Raw genomic sequence first — 26,678 nt, 5'->3', positions numbered from 1 at the left:
TGTCTCAGTTGACAGTGCAGCTCTCCAGGAAAGGAGTTGAATGACCCCCACGCCAAAACATTTGCCAGCCTCGACACTTTGCAGACAGTACGCTGCTCAGTTTAGAAGGTTAAAGGGTTAGAAGATTACAAAGGCTGCATAACACGGGTGAGAGACAACAAGGAAACATTTTGGGATCACTTGCATACTCTGCCCCACTCCTTACTTTAGACACCTGTCCATGTGTGTCACTGCTGTGGATCTCAAAAAAGTTATATGCAAGTCTTACATCTAGTTTAAATGTGAGAAATCTATACTTTAATAACCACTGACATATTAGCATGGCCTGTTAGCTTTAAATCAATGAAGGCAAAATGTCCCGCCTCACGTTTTCTACTCATTTTGTCTTAATTTCACTGATAATATTTCCTTCTCAGGGGGAGGGGGATGTGCCATACAGTATAAATAAGTGTTCACTGCTTACTGTTTCTAAATCAGTTTACATATATTGGGGTACTGGAAAGTTACATTTGGGCCATTAACATCGTGTATAAAAATATTCAAATATCAAATATTCTTGTGATATCATCAAAAAATAAGAACCTGCATGAAAATAAGTGATAGATTTATTTTAAAAATGCCAAGAGATCATCTTTGGACAACTCACTACACCATTTGAGTGTTTGAGTGTCTCTAGCCAGCCACCCCAGGAAAACAACATTGAATCTAGAAAAATGAACAACGTGAATGGTCACTCACTTGGCATTGCCAGATCCAGGCTTCTTCCGACGGAACATATTGAGGAAGCTGTTGCTCCCGCATTGAGCCGACTTCCCATCGCCAACGTGCATTCGCACCACATCAGATGTGGTGAAGGCGCTTCGGACGTTCCTCTCTGGTTTGGCAATGATAATGTACATCTTAGGCGTGAACATGCAGCCCAGTGCCACTGTCACACTCAGGCTGACGGAGAAGGATGTGGTTATGATCTTGTAGTTTGAGCCAAAATAGATGGGCACAAAGGCCAACCAGATGATGCAAGTAGTGTACATTGTAAAGGCAATATATTTAGCCTCATTAAAATTGGCTGGGACGTTCCGCGTCTTGAAGGCATAGTAGGTGCAGCTCATGATTAGCAGGCCATTGTAGCCCAGCGGTGCCACCATGCCTACGTTGCTGGTATTACAAATGAGGTAGACCTCACGTATGCTCGGGTAGGACTTGATGGGCTCAGGAGGCTCCAGAATGATGAGTGTGATCTCCAGCGTTAGCTGCACACTGATCAGCATGAAGGCGATGATCACCTGGGCCCAGGCACTCATGAAACGGGGCTTCCTGGTGCAGATCTTCTTCTTGCTGCCTGCCAGAATGCGGGCAATGCGGTTAGTTTTGGTCACCAGAGCAGAGTAGCACATGGCAGATGAAAGGCCCACCAGGAGCCGCTGCAGGTAGCAGGACGCAACTGTAGGACGGGCGATTAAGGTGAATGGACAGATGTAGCCCAGGAAGATGCCTGCCAAGATGATATAACAGAGTTCTCTGCTGGAGGATTTCACCACAGGCGTATCACGATACTGAATGAACACGAAGGTGACAAAGGAGGTGATCAAGATGCCCACGCAGGAGAAAACCACTGCCACTATGGATTCCACATCCGCCCAGTCAAGATACTTCAGAGGCAGGGGCTGGCAGCCTGAAGAAGAGCAGAGGAGATGTCTGGTTAGTCTTTTGCAGGTAGTACATTTTAGTGAATGAAAGGTACATTAAAACAGGTGAAAAGAACCACTGAGCAGACAGTAGAGATGTGGGAGAGAGGAGAGCAACACAGATTTGGAGACACAAGGGAAGTCAGGTGTGTAGCAGAGATCAGAGTCTTCCAAGATGGCCTAAAATTGCTCAGGAACTCATTTGCATGTGTCATCATACACATCCCAAAGCTCCAGTTCTGTCAGATTTCTCTCTCATTTTCATGTTATGCCAAATGTGTATGCGCAGACACGTGGGTATGTGTGTCAACCCTGTCATGATGCACTAGTTGCATACTTGTCATCCAGCACGCAGAGGAAGTTTGTAGAGCTTAATGGGAGAAAACTGACATCCCTAGACTTCCCCAGCTTAACACTCCATAAATTACATGCTGCTGCTAATAGCATTACAGTCAGCGCCATCGCAAGCACGGCTACGCACAGAGAAACCCACTTCTGGTCTGCGTTGCTATTATATGTATGATATGGCAAATCATGAGAAATTTTAAAATAAACCTAGCTTGTCGCTGCAGGAAGCTTGGATATTTTCAACACAAATTGTGAAAGGTACTAATGTGAATATGAAGGTGTAAAGCAGTTGTTACACTGAGGTATTATTTAAAACCACTTGTGCTAAAGCACACTGAGCTACACTTGAGGGGAAAGTGTCTGAAGCGCACTGCAGTGGAACTGTTGCTTGTTTTCTTTTGACCACCCACCCAGCTCAGCTTACCGAGGCATCAGCCACGCTGCGTGCAAACGGACACGGGTGGCAAAGATGAAATGCATCTTATCTGCATCTGTTTTTACACAATCCTCAAATCCCTTATTCCTCTAAAACCTATGCTGTCATATCTAAGCCCTGGGAAGACCTTTGAATAATTCAAAAACAACGCTCACTCCTCTGCTGTACATTTTCTGTGGGCAAATTTGACTTCAAAGAGAAACAAGCACCATAATAAAACTATGTTAAAAAATGAAGTTGTTTTTTTTTATTTTTTTTATCCTGCCCTAAATGAGCAAGTGGGTGAATATGTGGACAGTACAACCTCACTCTATGAATAGGATACCAACCCTCTCTATTATTATTCTCCAGATAGGGACATGTAATGAGAGTGAAGGGAGAATTTCTTCCTTGACAGACCGCTGAAATGTATCCCCAAGCTTCTCATGGCAGTAATAGGATTTTACACCTGGGAACTGAGAGCTCTTCTCAACTCTATAAATTGCTGTCAAAACAACCACTGGGTCACAACAAGGCAAAGAGCAGGGAGGGGGGAAGTGAGCACTTTTTGGGGGGAGGAGTAGTGCGGAGGTTGAGAAAGCTAAAAGAGAGCAGGGTCATAGGACCTGGATGATGAAAAGGAGGTTTCAGGGTGTGAAGTATGAACAGGCTTAAGGTGGGGAGGGTGATTTTTGAGAGCATAAAATAGTCTGAGAGAAAGGGTTTGTGCTGTTTCAGTGAGATTGGTGTGAGAAGATATAAATGTCCTGACAAGGGAGCAGGCAAAAGGTAGGTTAGCTATAGTACATGAAATGTGTGAAATAATGAGTGTAGGTTGGTTAAGGGGTAGGGAATGGGGAGTATGGACAAACATTGTTCATAAAAACAAAAGTAGATCACTCAGACTGTCTGGTTTTGCCTCTCCTACCTTCCAGGTCATCATCGGGCCACCATCCCAGCTCACATGCCTTGCAGGTAAACTCATCCTGGACGTACTCATTGTCCTTGCATGTGGTGCAGATCCAGCAGCAGCTGACCTCGCCCTTCCTAATCACCTGCACACAGAGAGGCCAGACATCAGCAATGAGGGAGTCACACACATCTTAGTGACCAGTCACAATACTAATCAAACCATGACAAGAAACATAAATCACACCCAAAGCAACTTAAATACGTAATCAGTATCAAGGGGATATCAAAGACGAGGATATGTTGGTGCAGTTTGTTTTTTCTTGAGCCCCAGACGCACTGTTTATAAAACAAGGCCAGCTGCTTTTACATTCTGCTCCCAGAGAAGCAGTTACCAGCACTGTGATATGTAAAGCAGGGTGATAAGTGGGGCAGGAAACAAAGCAGATAGAGGAGAAGCGTGAACAGCCAGGATGCACCCTCCCTCAGGGCGACTTATAGCTAGACTGAAGACAATCGACTCCAAATGAAGCAAATCAGGGCATTTCTTCAAACTGGGCTCAATACCAGTTTTTATTATTTACAGTCCCAAGCTGGCCTTCTCCTCAGCCAGGTATTTGTTCACCTTGTGCAAACTTAAACTTTGTGCGTGAGATAATTCAGACCGATTAGACTTGAAAGTAATTGTGAAAAGCACATGGATTTATTATTTTTTTTTTACTCAGAACCTTTTTCAATCAGTTTTGATTAGACCAAGAAAACATGCTTGTAAAATTCTTTTCTCCTTCATGAAGCATTTTCCATATTATTTAATTGATGAAGGAGGATCCCAAAATGTAGGACAGAGTAACGTCCCTAAAGTTTACTTGCCAGCTGAGGATATGCTGGATGATTACCAAAGAGAACGAATGGAAAGCATCAAGATTCATAGCAAGAATGGTGCATCACGTCCAAGCGGTGACATAGTTACCAGTAAAAAAAAAGGTATTTGAGAGCACAGGGGAAATACCATCTCTGTCTAACTGATTGCACTCTCTGTGCTTATTTTTAGCCTTGCTAGCGGTGTGGATCTAGAGGTGGCGATGTCGGTTGGTTCAGTCGGTCGACCACTTTGGTCCAAGCAGAAATAAAGGCTCTGCTGGTATTTACTTATATAAACACTGGCACAGTGTTGAATTAACACTTCTAGATCGTTTTGGATTTGAATTCCCCCAGAGTCACACAGCAAATTCTCCACTGTTAATGACTATTGATTTTTCAGACTTCAGGTTTTTCAGACTAAATGAACACTGGCCGAGTTCATTTAACGCCGAACAATGTTCTCTGAGGAGGATTTGAATCCCTACCTTGATCTGTCCTTTGGAGCAGGGCTCACTGCAGACTGAGCGGACCATGTCGCTGCTGTTCAACCATAGCTTGCTGTCATCGATGCTTAAGATGCCCTCATGCCAGGAGCCCACGTGTAGGTAGTCATAGCGACCATCAACCACATCACCCACACTCTGTAAATTCATGATGTCATACCTGGATGGACAGAGGGAGGACCATAATGATCATGAACAAGTTTATTTAGTGAGAAAGGAAAAAGACTAGATGGGGGACAGAGTAGAACGGAGGAGAGTTAAAGATCACGGAGAAAGAGTGAGGAAGAGGGAGATATTGAGGGAGGGAGAAGGAGAGAGTGACAGGTAATTTAATGATAACGACTCAACAGCTTTGCAAACCTTATTTCTTATCCAGAGTCACTTAAACAGCTTACAACCCTGTTAGTGCGACATCAAGAGCTCATGCCAGTGCACACTGTGGCTTCATTTTTATATTGAAGCAGGATGTGCTCCGCCGGACCTCTAGTTGACGGAGGAATGACACGGCTGTGTTTTCTGACTGTCAAATGCTGTCTGTTGGACTGAAGAGAGATGAAAGTAGCTGCCATAGCAGACAACCCACTGAATCTGTTCCAGTCCAAACTAATTACATCCTTTCGTGCTCAAGATTGGTGCACACGTGTGTGCATGTGCACACATGCTAATGAGTAGGAGAGTGTTAGATGGGAGACATTCACAGATTATAACCACACTGATGATATGAGATCTCTATTTCCATTTTCCTGCCTTTTTCTACATTCTTACCACCCTCCTCATCCTCTTACCTTCCTGGAGTGTCTCCGTTTTCATCGAAATAAATCTCCTCTCCTGAGACTCCTCTGAAGGACGTCTTTAGCAGGTAGTCCAGCAGCTTGCTGCCATCGATAGGGTCCATGGCCTCACAGAGCCCCGTCTGCTCTGGGCACAACTCCTTGTGCATATCATGGAGGCCATGAGCCATGGCATAGATGGCATTAATGACAAAGCCCATTTTACTATCCTGAACATAGTTTTCATGCAGACTCTCATTTCCTGTTAGAGGGGAAAAAAAGAGGGCATCAAAAGGATGGAAGAATTTTGAATTACAATTTCAGAAAACGTTCTTGGTTGTCTGGTTGTTTTGTACAGTTACACTGTAGGAATACAAACAAATCTGTTGTTTTCCACAATGCATGATGAAATTTGAACCAGACATGGAGAATTTATTGCAAAACGGAACCCTAATTTGCCGCAAAATATATTAGCATACAAGGAAATTAAGACATGATGTCCAAAAGCTCAATAGGAAACAGATGTGGGGAACAGCCATTGTCTGGGTAAATCCCAAGACTGCAGATGCCAAGTTGTACTTTACCATCAGCCAACTAAAGGCACTGTCCCACAGTCAAACAGTCAAACGTTTTGGAGGATGGGAAATTTTAAATGAAATGTTATTGCATCCTTGTATGAAGATATTTATGTTTAAAGCTGAATTTACATTTCTCTTTGCCTCCTTAGACAGAGTATTTAAAATGTTGATATTTATTGTCTTTGACATCAACATGCACATACAGTAGAAAAGAAAAGGTGTGACCTATCTCAACACGGCAACATTTTCATTTTCAGGTGTTTCAACGGTTTGGGTGAACAGTGTGAGCCATTCCTTTGTGCAGTTTTTGTGTGGAAGTGTAAGGCAATTTTCTTTTGAATCCTCATATAATAAAAACAAGCCCAGCGCTCCACATCAGAGTTTGATTGATGCGATCCTCACTCTGGCCAAAAGCCTGAGACTGCCAGGGTCATCTCACCATTTGCCTAAATTGCAGTTTTAAGACATTACGGAGAGTGCTGTGTTAAAGAAAGCATCAGTCAAACTCTTCCTGTCTCGGAGGAGTCAAATGCTTACAGAGTGCAGGTGCAATTCTGATAAAAGTCATCACCATAGTAGTGGCTAGAAAAATGCACTTACCACCTTGAAGGTCTTTGGAATAAAAGAGGTATGTAAAAGTGTGATACAGAGAAATCAAAAGAGCAACCATGACTGCTCTGAGATAGTAACAGTCATCACAAAGCACTAATTGATTCTAGTTATCATTTGATTAAAAGCATGCTGAGCAATTCATTTTAATGTCATTTTGATTGCAGTGTTTATTTGATTACTTTTTTATTCTTGATTGGATTTGTTGTGAGTAATTTTGAATTGTGATTTAAATGCTATTAACAAGGCAAGAACACAATTTACCATGATCACCTTTTGAGAGCAAAGGGAGAGAATATCCGGGGAGGAAAACAGAGAAAAAAAATACACAGTTTGTGTTATTATTCATGAGATTTTCTAATCTAACCCTCTACTCTCACTGACAACAAGATGAAAGAATAGAGGATGATGCTTGAGAGCAATACATGAGAAATGAAACAGTTTGCCAATCGATTTGTTACAAAAAATCCTCCTTTTTATAAACAACAGAAATATTAATTTCTCTGTAGCCACCCACCGGTGCAGACTTTCTTGTAGTTCTTGTTCTCTTGTGGGTGGCCCGGCAGGCGGCACTGGAAGCGGTACTGCCAGAACTCAGAGAACCAGGGGTTCCTTGTGTTGGTGTCCAGACGCAGCTTCAGGTAGTAGTCATCAAAGGTCTTGACCACTTCTGATTGCAGCTTCATGGTGATTCCTCCCTCTGCTTCCTGCTCATAACCCTCCACAACCTCGTAACGGTCTGCCCATCCATCACTGCAGGAGCAAGAGAGAAAGAAGAAGAAGAGGCTGTGATATAACGACCGCAGGGGGAACAGTAAAAGATGATGAAAAAGATCTGAGAAAGAATAAAACATTGTCACAACTTAGAGTGAAAGGCACTGCTAGACAGTGATGATACTGATAGTCTTTTATAATGGATTATTGTACATGATAATTCATACTTAACTGCTGATTCAGATTGACATACCCATAAAATTATTCTACACTACGTAAATTTCATTTCTCACAACGTAAACAAAACAGGGGCCAATAATGCAGAATTACTTATATATTCTGTATTTCATTCGTGATCTTCTGTCTTTTCTTAGCGGTGTTCAGTCCATGTACTGAACAAGTCTTTAACGCCAAATCCTCAAACTGAACTGACTATACTGAATCACCATTGTCACTGACCTAATGTCCAATGCTTTCAGCAGTAAAGCTCCCCTGACTGGTGACCAAAAGCACTGTTGTCAGCTCAACCCTTAGTTCCTTGTTAAATGTTTATTAGACCACAAAAGCCACAGAAACGATCATGAAGTGATAACGTCATTGCAAATAGTCACCTGTTGAGCTATTAACCTTATGTGCAGTACTCGCGTGAACCTTGTTTTGTGCCCAACTGAACGTAACAGCTTGTACCAGCAACCGACTGAAAAAAATGAATGAACTGAAGAATTGTCTGAACGTCGCCGCTGTACGGTGGTGCATTCACTGATCGATGTGATGAAGTGCATGTGAGTGGCGATGTGATTGCTTAGCTTACAAAAAAGCGTACAAACGACATTGACAGTGACTACAAATCTTTGAACTGAGCAGAACAATTTGAATCAGTGAAGTGATTTCTAATTTCCACCCCTAAAGCAGCAGCTGGATTATAGAGGACGTACAGCATGAAAACAGAACAGTAACATGGAGAAAAGGCAATACTGACATAGAGCAGCTGTGGGCTGAATCTCATGTTTAATGTGTCTGTGTTCACATGGAGACTAATGGGAAAGTTCCTGTCAAACAACAGCAAACGTAATGACAGAACAACATCAGTGCACAAGCCCAAACTCCAGGTCATGTGCTGTTTTCATTTAAATAATGAGCTGCCACTACAAGTAGGTAGACCGCAGCCTCTTGTACGATCTTAAATTAGCGTGGCAGCACTGGTTGGAGGCTTATATCAAGTCCACTGCAGCAATCCTAAATTGAAGAGGAAATCTCAACAATAGTGCCTCAACTGTAATTGTAGGCTTTACACAATCCCTTCAGCTTGCTTGTTTGTTTGCCTGTGTAACCCTTTGTGGGAGAATTTCTACCCTACTAAGCTAATTTGGACACGCAGCTGGCCAGTGGGCTCTAAGAGAAATAGAAAACACCAGTGAAGGCGACACTGAAAAATAAATTAACAGATAAACAGCTCCGTTCTAAGCTCTTTCTCTAAATCCGAGCCAGTGTGAGTTCACTCTGTCTCTATCTTTAATGTGGGCTCCGAGCTACTGCCTTGAAATACCTGTGGTATTGACAGGTCCACACCAATTAGGTATGACTCACCATGGAACCAATTACCTCGCACACATGGGATGTTCTGGGTGATGGATAAGGACGTGTGTGTTCGTGTGCGTATGTGCGCAGGTCAAAGTTTCTGACCTTTATGTCCACAATTACCGTCAGTCAAGAAAAAGGAGACATTCAGCCAAATCTGTGAGAATGTAAGGAGGAAACTATAAAACCAATGTGACTGAGCTAGTATATCCCTTCTCAAGCTAAAGCAAATGTATGGAAATCATCCTGAAAATAAAGCCCAGAAATTGTTTAAGTGTCTCCAGCTGACACTGACATCTGTCTCTTTCATCCTGTTAAGGATTAAGGTAAACAAACTGCCCCCCCTGCCTCAAAAATATACTGTAATGACTCCACTTACCAGTATCAAAGACCATATACATATATGTCAACAAATCCCACAACAATACCAAAACCAACAATGCATTACTCTGTCCCTCCATACTTTCTGACTTTTCTACTGTGTCTGTGAAACCCACTGGTTCCTACTGAAGACGTAAATCTTTAAAAACAGGTCACAAATATAAATAAAAAAGGCTAAGCCATTTCACACCTTGGGCACTGTAGACTGAAGCAAACATTACTCAAACAAGAGCAAATAGTTGTTTGTTGGGGACTATTTTCAGCCGTGGATGAATACACATTTGGTGCACTAAGAGTATTTACAGCGCCAGAATGTCTAAGGGATTGATTCCAAATAAACTACAATGCCCATGTTTATGGTAATAAAAGACCATGTCACCCAGAGCAACAGTTACATCAGTGAGGTCTTAAGGACAGAGGAATAATGTGTAGCTTTGGCTACTGACACTTGAGAGTCACCTGCATTAAAGCACTGCATTCCACTACTGCAACTCATGCAAATTTAATAATGGTAAAGAAATCTATTTTTTTTAAATGGAGATCTGGCTTTACATTTGATATCAATGTGCAGATTTGTAGGGCCTATAGGGAAGTATTGTAATACAGTAAATGCGAACACCACATAACCTATGTCTTATTCTTTGGGTAAGGATATCTGCCTGTTTGCTGTGTTCTTGCTGTATATTTAAAAAGAACAATCAACTGAGTCATCCTTTTCACTCTCCTTATTGAGTTTAGAGTCAGAAACACGTGAAGTTCATTAGTCATAGTCACATTTCCTTCATTCACTCCATGTGAATACTGTCTCTGTCTCTCCCCCCTCTCTTTCAGTGCATGTACTGTAGTACAGATAAAGACACACCACCTTATAGATTTGTGTGCATGCGTCTTCCAAGTGTTTATCATAGACGCACCTTACCTGACAGGGTAACTGCATTTAATATGGTCTATTCAATACAATTCAGTGTTTAACATAACAGCGTAAAACAGATTGGATTTTAGATAAAGAGGGAGAGAGAGGGGAGAGATGCTGTTCAACACTGCATGAATAATGCATGAGGCATTGAAGACATGCTTGACTGTTTCTCACATTCTCTTTTCTCGCTCTCCTCTCTTAGGATCGCGCCGTCTGGCAGAACTCCAAACAGCTCATCAAAACTCTCGGGCCATCGGAGGGACGCCTAATGGGACAAAATCTGATTTAATGTCACCTCAATGTTCCGCGGCTTCACGCTGCATAATGGAAGGACCATTATTACGTAACCTGAGTCAGATCTACCGGAGGAACACCTGTTCAAGCAGATTAAGGAGTCAACGCTGTTCAAGTATGTTATTAAGTTTGCAGTCGTTACTGAAGTCAGACAAGGCAGTAGGTCTGACATACAAACACAGTGGTACGTGACACTGCAGCTACTCCGTATTCTTTCAGTCATTTTCGCAAATCGTTTTTATGAAATGGGCCCCGGAAAAGCTTGGTCACGACGAGTCTTGAACTTTGAACACAACTAGTAGCTCTTGATCTGATAACCCGAGAGGCCTAGTGGACCTATAAGGAATCAGCCACTCACTGATACTGTATATGGTGGAGACATTTTGGTCGATTTTCAGGAAAAAGTCAACAAGGATTGTTTTAAGCATTTGAATAAACCGCTGCTGATGCTGCTGATCTTCTGGTGAGGACAATCTTGGTAAACTCTCAAACACTCATTCAATATTTCTAATAAACGACGTCAAAAGAAGAAGCCCATGTTATTTACTTCCTGGGAAATAACATGACCCGCAGTTGACATACCATGAGACAGACCTCCAACGTGTGACCTGCGAATGCATCATATGCACATCGGACAAACAGGGCCACAATTAAACAACAGTGGACTCAAACAAGTAAAACCCTGAAAGACTGAGGCTAATCTTGACAGTATAAACTCAATTTAATTTCTCTTTTACCCTCAACTTTCCAAATACATCTAATTAATCATTTATGTCGTATTTATCTCAGTCAGTCAGCAGCATGCTATTCCTTTGATGCCATACGCTTAATAATGGGACGTGTGTATTTTGATGATTCACTGAGACTTGATGATGTGTGGCATTGTTTCGAGGAGCGCAGCATGCCAACAGCTGGATAATTTATAGAGTCGTATACAACAGTGAGTAGAGTGAGAGCTCCCCCGACTCTCCTGGATGATCTAGTTCCAGTTTGATAGCACATTTGTATATTTATGAAGCCATGAATTAATTGGCAGGGCAGAGATTTAATCACATGCGCTGTTTCCCCTGGAGGATGAATGGGAAGAGTTACTTTAAAAAGAGGAAGGAGAGGATAGGGGAGTCAAGAGTTTCCTAATTGCTCGTTCGAGCTAATCGAGTGTTCAAATAAAAGTTCAGGTAGTTAATGGGGAAACTTTTAATCTGTCTCTTGTTCACAGACCACTGGAATGTCAACCAGTCTAATTAAAAGAATGACATTATTCTTAAGAGTAAAATCATGCTTCAAGTCTTTGATCTTGATGTAAAACACACACACACACACACACACACACACACACACACACACACACACAGTAACCATAAGTAATTGTTAGCAGGAATATGTACTTAGGTATTAAAAGTAAAAGTGCTCATATTGTAGATTGGCCTCTTTCAGAGTTGTATTATTACTCATTATTATTATAATTAACTCTTACAGCTCCAGGACCAAAACTGAGTTGTGCTACTTACATTTATGTGACTCTTATTAGCTTCAAATATAGATTTGGATATCATTTTTATTATAATCTCTTTTTCAAGATAACCCAGGCTATTGAATAATTAAGACTTAATAAAATAATAATAAAAAAAGACTTGTTTCAATAGAAAATGGATTTTGTGAGAGTTCTGAAGGTGTCAAATATGGCAGCTTAGTACAGACGAATAGTCCAAGTAACTGGTGAAATCTGTGAGGTTTTTGATGTAGGTGCCAGCAACTATTGGCTTACAACAGCCTCAAAAACCAGTAAATGAAACAGGCGAAAACTGATAAAGAGCAACAACAAACCTTTACTCAAGTGGCTTTTACTCAAGTCAAAGCATGTCACTAACCATGTTGACTTCATAGGGGTCAAGGGTCAAAACCTAGAATGTGAATTGTTCATACTGCTTCTTCCCCCATTAAGGAGAATGGCACTCAACCAAACTGTGATGCACATACATTACTTGGACCACCATAACAACACATAAGGAGGAGCTACAACCAAGCTGAAGCTCATTTTGATATAAGTGATGTGAGTAAGCCTCACTTAAACAGTGGGCTATTTCTACCACTTTATATTCTGTTGGATATGTAAGTTCATATACGTTATATTTTGGAGGGACACAGCTGTTAAATGTATTTAGGTAAACTTACAATATTTCCCTCAGAAATGTAGCAGTGTAGAAGAAGAAGCATAAAATGAAAAACACTGAACTAAATTACAGTGCTTAAGTAAATGTAGCTATGTTCCACCACTGCTCTCTTTACACACAACAGGAGCTCTTAGGGGTAGTTTTTGTTTTCTGTTCTACATTTATCTCTTTGCTGATCCCATAACATTCTTAATTAACATTCAGCTGAACACTAATGCTCCATCTCCAAAACTCTGCCTTTATTGCTCTCTCTCCCATTCTCCTCCATTTCTCTTATTTCTGGGACTCTGTGGCGTTAAAGCAGGAGTGGTGGTGGCTTGTTAGCTAGCTGGCGGCGGCAGCAGCAGGACTCTCTTGAGGTGACACAGAGGAAGGACTCTGGGTGAGCCGGGGAGCCTTTAAAAGCCCATCCAAGCTGCTTTTATTTATTCATCATGCCCTAGTTTGAGTTGGGAGATCAGTCTCCTCTACATTGACAGGGAACACTGCTGGGAGAAAATCCTTTTTGCTTTTTACTACCATGGGACGTCAATTCACGACTAAACCCCATGACAAATTCTCTGAATCCAATATCAGCAGTGGCAGTGACTGATGGATGGACAAGATCTTATTATCAGTTGGCCAATTTAATGTAAAACCATTACATAAGGTTGGTTGGAACACTGCTGCTCAAAGCCGCCTACATTTTTAAAAATAAATTTTCCTTTTTGGCATTTTTATTAATTACTGCAAAAATAACAACTACAAGATCCATTTTTCAGCTTCATTAGGAGAAGGTATAAGTTTCACTGATGTCCAACTTAGTATTGTATTGACAAATAATCAATGATTTAGTCTATAAAATGTAAGAAAATGGAGTGATACAAGGTCTTACAGTAGTCAGGCCATTCCACCTACAATTGCAAGGTCAAATGATACAAAATAAGGCCTGTTAACTGTACACATAAAAAAACACTGTAGCCTATACAGGACTGTATATAGAATTGTTGCATATGCTGAACATGTAATGTACACTTTTGCATTTTTACATTTTTATAATACCCCATTTTTTAATGAGAAAACAATTTGTTAATGTTGTAATTGTACATTAAAAGAAACAAATCCAAAAGTAGCCGAGGTTTTTTTTTACCAGGGGGAGACATGGCAGGTAGGCAGGTCTAGCTACTGTGTACCTCTGAGTGTCTACTCTGCTGTACCCATCTGGGGTTCGATGTGCACTTTCTCATTATATCACATCATATAATATTACTAAGACTACAAATTGTCATCTTCAAATGGCTTGTTTTGTCTGACCAACGGTCCAAAACCTAAGGTTGTTCAATTTACAATGATAAAAAACAGAAAAGGCAAGAAATTCTCACATTTTAGAGGCTGAAAACAGAGAATGTTTGTGATTTTTGCATGAAAGAGGATTAAAACAATTCATTTTCCTTCAATCACTGTTGTTTTAATAATTGTTTTAGCACTATTCTGTTGTTGCAGATCCTGACTGATTGTGGTTCCATTTTTTTTGCGCCTTCATTCACTATTCCCTTTGTGCATACATATTATATATCCATACACTTTGGTCAAATGTTAGCTGTCTGTACAAGAAAGCATTTCAGCTTCTGCAAATCACAATGTGACAACTATGTCCAGATGCAAAGCCATGTGCTATTTTTGATCACTCCAATGTCATTCACCCATCCCCTCGCACAAGGGAACACAAGGCATCAATTGGAAAGAGAGAGATGTCCTTGACAATGTGTGGCTGCTTTCAATTAACATCAGAGGCGTGTTATAAATATTCAGATGCAGCTCATTGTGCTCCCTTGCTCAGTGGAACACAAACAGATGCAATCACGAATCCTGACTCAACTTGAATATACTTTCCAGAGCCACATGTGTGTACAAGTAACACAAGCAGGGCTCCATTACTGAATAATCGTAGACAGTGTGCCCTTATCTTATAATTACAATCTTTGTTGCCGTTGTTGCTAGGAGGAATTTTTCAGATGTCAGCCATATTTTCCGAGAAGGGACTATTGTGTTTGGAGCCCTGCTGACAGACTGAATGACAGATTTGCAGTGAGACGATCACACCAACTCTGTCATGAGCCCAAACAAAGTCTCCATGGTGACTGTAGCACAAGCAGCACACAAGCCTTTTTCTATTCCAGCGGTACAGTAAATCCTGCGCTGCTCACAAAAATCATATTGAGCTCGATTCCTGCCTGGCGTGCTCCAGTAAACTCTCACTAAACTTACATGCAGATTGCTTTAACGCAGAGGGTCAAAAGGACAGAATCATGTCACGCAGAGAGAATAACGTAACGATGGAGGCTTTGCGCTCGACATCATTCCTCTTCTACTCAGTTCCAGCCCACCCCACCACCGTCCCCCACACTTCCCCTCTCGCTCTCCGAGTCCTTACATTCATGACTAATGTATCAGTCGCTATTGTGCTCTGACTGGAAGAGGGATGTTTCTGGAGAGTGAGCCTAGCAAGATAATCCTGAAAAGGGAAAGAGGAGAATTGGAGACGGTCAGAAAAATCTGCCTGTGATTTTATACGAAACACGATCCTGCAAGTTGAAACTGTGTTTAATTTATGTCTACAACAATAATATCCATCAAGTTACTAAATGGAAATCCTTGTCTGCAGTCCTAAATTTCCCTGATCTTGTCATGAATCTGAATATATTTTACAACATTTGATTCAGAAGACTTTATGAAGGATGGGTTACACCAAAGCCTAGAAACAAAAATTCAGTCTTCAGTCTACAATTCTGGATGAGAAAGATACTCATTTATTTTGGCGTGGTTAAGAGTGCTGTTGCCAGAGATAAGGTCTCATTTTGCTCATGCCCCGCTATTTGCCAAATTACTTGCAAGAAGTCAATAGGCAGAATTCCACATCCTCCGCACTCTCCTTCCTGAGATGGGGAGGAGATGAAAGCCTTAGAGATGACAGGAAAAAGGCAGCTAAATGTGTCGCGCCACAACTCCTCTATCTCCCTCTCTCTTTGGCGCCCTAAACGTTTCATTTATTCAAGCTCGGAGCAAAACCTGAGTCCCCCTTGTTACAGTAGGACGAGTAGGACAGCCAAATGCAGAAATGCATGTGACACAAACACTATGGGTTCACAGCTTTCACTCCACCTCAGCGCAGTCTCAAAAGACACAGTCATACCCTGCTAATGACTCGTGCCAAGCCATTACAGAGGCAGAACTTCCACAATCCTTTCTCAGTGTCCATTTTGTCAGGAAAAGAATAAAAAAACGAGAATCAAGCATTCAAAATGGGACCCAGACCAAAACTGTGTGTGTAAGACAGGGGCAGAAATGAGCGTTACATGTGGAAAAGCAGCTTATGCAAATGATGTTTAGTAATAACAGCATTCAGGCAGCATTAGAGGGAGAGTGAAAACGAACGCTGCTAATTGCAAGAGAGCAAGCAGGCGGGCAAATGGGTAGGTGGGTTCACTCCATGCTGCCATTCAGAAACTATAGGCTTGGTGCTGGGAAACAGGCAGACAGGGGAACAATAACAAAAGACACTGTACAGAAGATGTATATCTAGCTTTCAAAGCTGCAAAAAACAATTTCATGGCAATTTCCTTATATAACTGAGAAGGTGGAAATTCAGTCAGTATTCAGAAATTTACTGTAATACTCAGTTTAAACTGCGAGAGAGTTTAATGGTGTTTGCCTCGGGGAAACCTTGGTTAACAACACACGCACTGCCAGATATTTTCATGGATTCTATGCATTCCTGTCAGCTCACAGACATATTCTTCAATCGCTACTAACAATTTGAAAATCCAGTTACACGAATCATTAAAACATTTTATTTGATCTAACATGCCTCTCTTTGTAATGTGTGTGTCGCCTTCACTTTTTTTGAGTTGGCATGACCCCGGGACCTGAAGGAATCCGTGGACACTTTTCTGTGGCATTTTTTGCAGAAAATCTGTGCAATCTGTTGGGTGCTTCATCTTCCTTCAAAAAGGTCACAGCTGCAATATACAAAAATAAAAAGATTGGTAAATGTTTGTTTTACATGCAGCTGCAGGTTTGGTGTTCTTCACAGCACAAATGTCACAGACGCCACACTGTCAGATGCATTGATGAGAGTTTTCTGTGCGGTTGTTGATCATCTTGTGGCTCAGAAGACAACAGACAGAGAATACAGGTCTCTGAATGTCTCTCCTTTTTTATTTCAGAATCAGCACGGGTTGAGTGACACCACATTGTTCAAACATGAACGTGCAAAGGTGCACCCAAATCCCAGATTTTGCCTGTTGCAGTGAATATTTTCAGTATATTCAATAGTACGCATTGAGTTGCCAAATTGTGAGGAAGTGAACTTGTTCTTAAGTGAGAAATGACTCTACTCTAGACTTCCAATTGTGATTACTGTGCCCAATTTGCATCAGATAGCTGTTGCTAGGCACATTTTACTCCTGTCTGTTATATAATTAGTTATACAGTTAGTTGTAAAACACAAATGTATTGGTTTTATGAGCAGTATCTAAAGTATAATGAAGTACCTAGCAGACTTTGTGGGCCCAATATTGGTGCCTGGATTGCTTAAATATTGTTTTTTAACGAAGTGCAAAATGATTCTGGTGACGAGGTAAAAGATCTTGACAAACATAATCTATAAATGGAGCAACTGCTTCAGCAAAAAGACACGTTGGCTGCAAGCACTGGTCAAAGACTCACTAGCAGCAACATGGTGGTGGATCTGTAATAATATGGGCAGCCATCTCCTGGGAGTCATTGTGTGTATTGCTTGCTGTGGTGATATAACCGGCAAGATAACTGTGGCCATTTTACAGCATCAAGTGCACTCTATGTAGCACACACTGTTCCCTGATGATGTCCCTATAAGATAGTAGTATCCCCACACACAGTGATGAATAAATTCAAGAGTGGTTTTATCAACGCTAAGATAAAGTCAAACAAGTTCCTGGTCTCACCAATGAAACTTAATGGGATATAACTTCCTTTTAACAGTCGTCTGGAGTGGAACAATAATTTTATTTTATAAGAGGCTTTGAGGAAAAAATGTTGAGGCTTGAGGCTAATTCATTTTGGCAAGGTCTATTTGTAATAGAACTACCATATACTGAATGTGGTTTTTGATAGTTTATGAAAGGTAAAGCCAAACACATCTAAACTAATACTGATGCTACTTAGCTTATACGAAAGGAATGTTACACTTGAGTTAGATTTTGAGTTAAGGAGATAGTATAAGGAGATGTTAACAGTGCAACATGTGTCTCATTACACTGTCTCCTATTAAACAATGTAAAAAGAAAATGCATATCAGAATCAGAATCAGAAATCAGAATCAGAAAAACTTCATTGATCCCCGGGGGGAAATTATACAAGCTTGAATGAAGTTATGATAATAAATGTAATATTCACATGCTTTATTGACCCATCTATCCATCCTCCCTATGAGTAACAACGTCATGCTACTTCTACTTTACCTTTGCTCCTGAGAGACAAGGGTCCAAGAGGTCCTTGTCTGGTTAACACAGACATAGATTATATTAGACATTTGAGTGAGCCACAAATGCTGTAATTTTCCCTGTGAGGACAGTCTTGTTTTATGAGCCTAAAAAGTGGAAGAATCATAATCCCAACCATGCTCAGCTTTTGTATCTCCTCCCCTTCTCTCACTGTCTCTTCCTCCATCTCATGGTGGGGTCTCCACCTTAATCTGTGGACAGACCAGCAGGACTCCACAACCAAAGAATCCAAAGCCTACTGCTTTCTGTCGTCAACCAACCCGCTGCAGAATTGACAGACTCTCCTAATCTGCTCACCAACCAGCTTCCAGCTCAGTCATACACTCATTTCTCATCTTAAAAATGAACTAAGATTATATCAATACATTTCCTGTGCTTCCTGCTTCATTCTCTCCAAACTGAATGTGTTTCTCATCTAACAGAATCACTTTGAAATGTACGTGAGCAAAACAAGAAGACGGACATCAACGTCTCCTTGATTGGAATGAAGTGGATAGTCTATGTCGGGACGCGTGTCTGTGTTTGAATGTATGTGTGGAATAAATGTTGTCTCTTTATGCGTGCCAATGTGCCTGCAGTCGTAGAGTAATGGAGGCAGCTGATTGGCAAAATCATGATTGACATCACACGGAGAGAAATACAAGAGCCCCTCTGACTGACAATAGCAGAGCAGAGTGGGTGTAAAGTGTTGAAGTGATGCAGAGTGGAGTCTGCAGGTCAGGGATAAAGTGGGTCGAGCACGCTGCCACACCTGGCCCTTGTCTGAAGAGCAGGTTAGCCGAGCAGCAAAAACAAAAGCTCTCAGATTCAAAACTCTCTGCATGTCTACTTGTAGTTTCTGTAGCCACTGCTGTATAGAGGTTTTGTCTGCCTCTGTGGTGTTCTATGACCATCTCCACATACGAGATGTGGTGGAAAAACCACAACACCGCCTCCTCTTGGAGTTTCCAAATACTTTTTTTTATGTCTAGTACATCATCCCATATATGGCTTTGTTTTTCTTTGTGCCAAGTGCAATAAAATGTGGAGACGTATAAGGTCAAGGAGATGTATAAGGCAATGACTGTCTCACCAGCGCACTGGTTTCGATGGAACCTGCTGCAGGTTATTGTTGTTATCCCTACAAATTATACTGGCTATCCTAAGGTAGTGCCATAATTAAAACACCAATATCCTCAAATCTAATATTGCAAACACTGCTGGGTGACTGTGGTGCATTTTGGTGCAGTGCTACATTTAAAGTATTATGTTGATTGGCCTGACGGGGATGCTATAATTGCAAGTTTCATTTTTCAAATGAAAATAAATCTTTGAAAGCCATGACTGCAACAGTGCCTGTCTGATTATGAAGAAACTTAGACATCAAATGCACCCTGTTCCTGACACATTTAGTTTGTTCTGGCAGGATTTTAGCCATGTTGATGTTAAAGCTGTATGTGATGAATATCAACTTTTTTTTAATTAACTTTTTTTAACCACATTTTTACCAGTGTTACAGTGTGATTCATACAGGATGTAATGAAACATGTTGCTTATATTAAGAAACTATTAAGAAAAATCTGTTGTGATACCAGAGAGCACACTGGTGCAACATTGCAGTACTGCACAGTAAGTGATGTGTTTTTTGTTTAAAAGTAACAGAAATTATGTTTTATGACATATGTATGTGTTTCTCAATCCAATTGAATCTGCAGGCCCCAGGCAGCACAAGTCCATTGTTTAAACATGCATTAGCTGCTTTTTTAGCCACCCTGGCGCAGTGGAAACAAGCTGTAAACACAACATTGACATAGTATCACCTTTTAAGTTGATATGGCGAACATGCTAGTAAACAGTATTTATACATCCAGCGGACACAAAGTAACATTAGCATTCATTTGGAGTCGCGTTTCTAGCCACACAATGAACATGTTTGCTGTTTGGTGTTGTGCAGGTAGTGTACGGTGGGTTTTTAGAGCTTTTTCACTGAAAACAGCTGCCTGCTGCAGCCGAATGCAATGCTTTTGGAGTAGTGAGAGGGAACAAAACAGTAAAGTTGTGGGCCATAAAACCAAAACAGCGAGCTGTAAGACATTAAAACGCTTGGGTGATAATTCTCTGTGGGTTCATCACTACGAGTGACCCTTTTCACAAACATGAATGCATCGTTAATATAAAAACGTTGAATATAGCAGCTTAAATGTCAAAAAAAGTACAAAAGACTGGTGCTACATTACCAGTTTTGATACAATTATCTTTTTGTTGGCAACATACTTAAAAGATAATACATTTGCAGTAATAAAAGAGAGACTAAGTAGCCAGTGCGTTAGATATTGAATGTAAGAATGACAGATTGGCCTGTCTGTACTCTTCTTGTTCTTGTCACTTTGTTTCATTCACCCTGTGTTTGTCTTTATGTATCTTACATCCTTCCAACTCTCTCTAGCTCACACACTTCATGAAAGAGGCTTCTTTAGAGGTGAAAGCATAAATTAAGAACACAAGCTCCCCTTTGATGAGCTAATACCTGTCTGCCAGCTTTATTCAGTTGTTCACTACATGCCAAGAAACACACACATGGCTTGGCATCTGTGTTGGCCCAGACTTCCTCTGTCATTTTTACACACTCTGTCTCTCTATCTTCTTCTTCTCTCTCTCTCTGACCCAGAAGCATTTCTTTTGCCCATGGAGACTTCGACAAAGGCTAAAAAAAGACCCACTTTCCCATCTCCTATGGAGGAAAGCGAAAAGGAGAGATATGGAAAGGAATGCAACCCTAGAGTGTCATTATAATGGATAATTTAAAAGGCATGTTCTGCATCTGAAAAGAAAGAGTGCCTTCCCCTGCCAAGAACTTAAATATGCACACATGCATTGAATATAATACATACAACATACAGAGGCAGCTAAGAGGAGCACTTGTCTTCTCTACTGGGAGATATTACAGGAAAAAATGGAAAGACTTCTTCAAGGATAATGGCAATGACAAGAAACAACTCCCTCAGTGTCTGCCAATAGAGAGGAGACTCTTATGTACGTTTATACATAAGTACATACGAGGAAATTAGATATGACAGAAACTCATTGCCAGATTTGATCTAACGCAACAAGGTGTCCTAATTCACATCGATTAGATACTGTAGCTATTCAACAAGACAATTTTAAGTTTTTCTGCATTTTTCTTGCCGTCAACAAATCCCATGAAAAGACCAAAACCAACACTGTGTTAATCCATATTTCGACTTCCCTACCTGCCTGTAGCCTATGGGTCCATACTGAAGTTGGAAATCTTATATCATATATATCATATTATTATTATTTATTTTTTTTAAAGTCAGGATCATTAACTAAAGCAGCTGTAGTTTTTTAGTAAATTATCTGTTAGGCACAGGTCCTAATCTTACCAAAATCTGAACAATTTCATTTGTGTGAACGCACAGTAAAGATAGGAGTAACTGTACTGTATTTAGTCTCTCAGGTTCTTCCTGTTTGAGCTGCACTCATGCAGTGTTCAGCAAATCTCCAACAAATACAGCTAAGCTAGGCTACAAGCCTCAGTCATCCTTAGCTGGCTTATTAATGTCCTCCTCATGTAACATACGGCTGACAACCGCCCCACAACAGACCGGTGCCAAAAACCTCCTCCCTCTCTGAAATGATGGGGGAAGGATATTACTTGAATGAACTGAAAAGTAGCATCAAGGTTGCTGTGGCTTTTTACTGACAAGTGTGAATGTTCCTTGAGGGCTATTTCATGGTGTAATGTGCCGCTGTATAAGTGTGTGAGACGACTCTACTTGCCCTTTTCTAATGACTAAGATTACAGCTACAGTCAGTCACTGTCACTCAACATAGACTAACAGACAGAGAAAGAGAGGAAGAGGAGAAAAATGGAGAGAAGGAGTGAATATCCAGAGAGGAGGTGGTTCAATATGGTCTTCATCTGATCAAATAGATGTGTGCGTGCTTCTCTTTGATTGCTAAATGTGAAATGACGGCCAATGCCTCAAAAAAAACAAATGAGAGACAACCCAAAAGGGAGAGAATGGATTGGAGGCATTGTTTCCCTCGCTCGTTTTGTGTCTGTGACAGAAATACCAATTATTCATTGCTGGAGAACATTTCTATTCAGTGCTATTGGTATGTGGTCTAATTCTTCTTGGTTGCCTTGGTGACATGCACATCAGGAAGACAACGCAGCATCTCGCAGCCTTCCAGCCTGTTAACCGATTTCTTGCCATCAAGAGAGATGCTCTCAACTGTGAAACAAAAGGTAAAAAAAAACACATCCATACCTGCCGATGAGGAGGAACTCCCCAAACACCCCCAGTCTCCTCATGGCCATCAGGAGACCTCGGACAGTCATGCCCTCGCAGAAACACACCACTACGCGAGCTTTGGGAAGGCGTTCCCGTAGTTTCCTCAAAAGGCGGTCGTAGTGCTTCTCCCCAGCGTTACTGTAAATCTTGTCCGAGTGGGCAATGCACAAGCCCTCCAGAGAGGCCAGCTCCTTGAAAGCCTCCATGCCACTCTCCCCGTAGTTTCCTACAGGGGATGAAGAAAATTGAAAAGTAGAAAATCAGCTGGAATTAAACAATAAAACATTTTCCTTGTTAAAGGAAACTGTCTGGTAATCACATTTCTTAAATTACCCTTCATGGATATGGGCAATACTCAAACATTTTCACTGATTGTGAGCTCAAAATATGAGGCATTATTCTCTGATTGTAAGTGACACAATCGATGTTTTAATGATAAGAAAGCATTACATGCCTTGTTACTTGCAAGATCACATTGACATTATTAACTAGCACGAGTAATTGCTTTCAACCATACATTTCAAATTATTTCACTGATGGACAATCAATGTTATGCTTAAAGCCCCCCCCCAGCATTTGTTCAGTGCGTCAAGTCCTGACTGAGCTGAAGCTCTGATCCTCTGATAATGACTGTCAGAGAGTTTACCGGCTACTGATTACAATCAAAGCCAAAAGGGGTGAAGATAGCTATCCTTGTTTAACTGCACACCATCCCAATCAAGAGCCCTGCAAAGCTGTTTGAGTCTAAATCTTCTGTTTCCATTTGGACCGCAGCGCTTGACTAATGTGTTATGATCGGGAGTGTTGATAAAGCCCACGACTCTTTAGCACGAGAGCTGGATTACACAAACAATCACTTGTGCATGCTTGAACATCTGTGTGTGTGTGTGTGTGTGTGTGTGTGTGTGTGTGTGTGTGTGTGTGTGTTTGAATGAGCATGTTGTCAAAAGGAATTTAACATCCCCTATCCATAAAAATCTGAAAACATTTGGTGTGGGCCAGGTTCCTGAAGGCCTCCAATGCCACTTTCCCCTTATGATGATGAAGAGGTGATGAAGAACGGACACTCTATCTGTGCACGACATAGCTTTATAGAGCACAGAAGACAGCAGCTGAAATAGGAATCACAGTAATGCATTTACTCTGGCACACAATGGGCCCATGTGTTGGTTTTCCAATAGTCCTTTGATGATATTTTGAGTTGCCTCATTTCATTCTCCCACTGCTAAATGGAAATATCCAATTATTTTATTCTTTCCATCTCCGCTGTGAGACAGGTGGGTGGTGGTGCATTAGCTGACAGCCCATTTGACAATGACCAACGAAAAACTGCTTTAAGTATTCCTACCAGACTGATGATAATTGGGACAGGTAATTTATGCAATTTTCACAGCCCTAGCTGTTGCTACGGGAACAAGCTGCATTAATAACTTGTCTAAGGTGGTGGAGAAAGAACACTCACAAGCTCAAGCCCGTCGTGACCACTATTTTGGGAGATAACTAAAGATGAGCAAACAAGTGGATTTGCATACGACTCCTCAAAGGTCAGGGTAAGGTCTGCATCCGACAAATTATGATGTGAAGTCTCAGTTCTAAACATTTACTGTGGCTCCAAACTTCTCAGCTGTAGTCTCTTACAAAACCGAACCTATAGTCAGTGTAAGGATTTATATTTACAGAATGTCTGCATGTAACAGAATAAAACCTAATTTAATTCCAATTAAAGTTTGTATTTTAAACTGATTTTTTTTTTTTTTTAATGTATCCTACTTTTATCACTCACACTCTAGCCTATTGAGTAAATGATGTTGCTTGCAATCAAATCCATCCTTCCCCTGGCTGGTCTTTCATTACTCTTAAATTATGACTTCAGTCCCAGAGGATCCTCCTGTCGGTATGTTGAAGGTCAGACAGCTGACGCCACCTAGTTATGCCTCCAAGTACTACAGCTCCCTAACTCCCTCACTTCATCTATCTGATAGCAACCTGTGACAAAGCCCCTCTCCAACACCCGACTATAATAGGCCTTTTAAGCAGTTTTACACTCTCCCGTGAGCCCGCCTGTCAGTCATAATTTGGGTGCACATCACTGACTGTGTTTCACTAAGACTTTAATGAAAAGCTATGGACATAATTCACTTCACAGTAATTACTCTGTATCCCTTCTACCTCCTGTCTCCACCATAACACACAGTTGTGCCGTTCAGCTGAACAAATTAGCAAAAGAGTTTTCAAAAAGAAAGTGAGCCCATCATGGTATGAAATACTGAATACTATTATTGCTAGGGTTTCTGTTGAGATAAGACATTCATTTTCATTTTTATGTATCTGGTGAAATTTGAAACAGGTCCTTTTTCATCCGAGTCTCATCCACCTGACTTAACCGTGGAATTCATTTAACATTTCCAAAAGAACACCTACATTTTTAATTCAAACTCTCCAAAAGGATAGACCACCCAATGTTTACTCCACTTACAGCCCCCAGTGCAGGTTATTTAACAAACGCACACACAGCTGTATGATGATGCATATGATGTGTGGGAAGATGCTTGAAGCCAGACAACTGCATAAAAATCCTAATGAAGATATATTTACATATGCACATGTGTGAATGCAGCTACCTGCTCTAAAAAGCCAGAGAGGGAATGACTGAGACAGAGACAGGCAGATACTGTACATATCGAGAGCTAAAGGTGTGACATTCCTTTGACATCCAGTACCTCTTAAGAGACAGACATGGAAGTGCACCTGCAAAGTTGCGCTCAAAGACCATTAACAAAAAAACTGTGGGACTGTTTGAGGATGTAGGCCACAAAACCCTCCATTTAGCTGGTCTATGCACATTTTGTGGGCCATTTTATCAAATGATTTAATAAGCCAGTGGTTTACCACGAATATGTAATTATCTTTCCAGGTTCCCCTGTACATGCACAAGTCTTGTGGGGGAAAAAAATAAATGAATATTTTCAAAATGATAGCGTAAAATATGAGAGCAAATGTGTCTCTCTAATGCTAATCAATGAGAATATGATGTCATGGGTAATTAAAAAACATAATAATGAATGATGAGGTCACTATAAATCTAAGACCAGACTGACAGACAACATGGCATTTGGCACATTATGGTTAGAGACTTAGAGAGGTCAGTGATGGGGGTCTCACCCTCAGTGTGCACGGCAGACACATAGGTCCAGTTGTACCGCTTGACAATGTCCAGTATGGCCCGGGCCTGGAGGGTGTCTGAGGGTACGACCCTCAGGAAGTACTTGAACAGAGTCTTGTCACTCAGGTCGATGCTGGTGGCAGAGTAAGCGATCTGCGGGATGTTGAAGAGCTGCAGAAGGTTCTGCACCTGAATGGCCACAGAGCTGGATCCCGGTCCGATCACTCCGGCGATGGGCTTCTTGGAGGGTGGAGGCTGGTGGGACGGGGTGCCGTCAATGCACCATTTGGACCCGTCCTTATCATCCCGGATAGAGATAAGGGAGTCCCGGATGAACTCGATGCTCTGCTCCAGGGCCACAGAGGAGTGCCAGCAGGAGTCCCGGATCTCACAGCCCAGGCTGATATTGGGGAGCAGGTTCGGGTCGGCGTTGATCCGGTCCAACGTGTGGAACATGGCCTCCACCCTTTGGATGCCATACTGCTCGCGGACGTCCCCGCACTTCCGCTCTGCCACTTTCTCCGCGGACGGCTGGTGGTGGACGGAGAAGAGCGCGCCGATGATCACGTCTCCGTCCGTACGGGCCACGGAGCGGGACACGGCGCGAGGGACCACCGACCGCTCATAGATGCTGCTGCTGTGGGAGAGCACGAGGGCGCGGAAGAAAAACGTGGGGAGACACAGGAGAGCGAAGAGACCCATCTTTACGCGTGCCATATCGTGCCACATCGCGTGAGCCGTGCCAACTGTGCAGGCATACTATCTGCTGTCTGTCGATACATCCACGTTTATCCCAGCGACCACGACCTGTGAGCACGACACCCGGGGCATGTCCGCGCGCACCTGCAGGAAAATAAGGCAAACTGCTGTGACATGCAAGCTGGGAGAAACCAGGCCAGATGAGCTAAGGTTTATGTAGGAAGAGTTGACCAAGCACGCATGCTCCCTTCCATCAACGCC

General features: G+C 41.7%; 1 protein-coding gene across 1 annotated transcript in view; it reads right to left on the bottom strand.

Annotated features, from left to right (window-relative positions):
- Positions 1–26,447, bottom strand: part of grm1a (glutamate receptor, metabotropic 1a) — a 28,254-nt gene extending 1,807 nt beyond the window's left edge. Inside the window, exons 1-7 of the mRNA XM_070925537.1 lie at positions 25,718–26,447; positions 22,532–22,781; positions 7,196–7,431; positions 5,507–5,753; positions 4,704–4,881; positions 3,377–3,503; positions 739–1,672 (exon numbers count right to left, since the gene is read on the bottom strand). Coding sequence (XP_070781638.1) covers positions 739–1,672; positions 3,377–3,503; positions 4,704–4,881; positions 5,507–5,753; positions 7,196–7,431; positions 22,532–22,781; positions 25,718–26,447 — 2,702 coding nt within the window. The remainder of the gene's footprint in view (positions 1–738; positions 1,673–3,376; positions 3,504–4,703; positions 4,882–5,506; positions 5,754–7,195; positions 7,432–22,531; positions 22,782–25,717) is intronic.
- Between the last annotated feature and the right edge of the window lie 231 nt (positions 26,448–26,678).

This window comes from Enoplosus armatus, chromosome 19 (assembly GCF_043641665.1).
Source record: "Enoplosus armatus isolate fEnoArm2 chromosome 19, fEnoArm2.hap1, whole genome shotgun sequence".
Taxonomy (NCBI): Eukaryota; Metazoa; Chordata; class Actinopteri; order Centrarchiformes; family Enoplosidae; genus Enoplosus; species Enoplosus armatus.
Note: the sequence above shows the minus strand (reverse complement) of the source record. Positions and strands in the feature narration are given on the sequence as shown.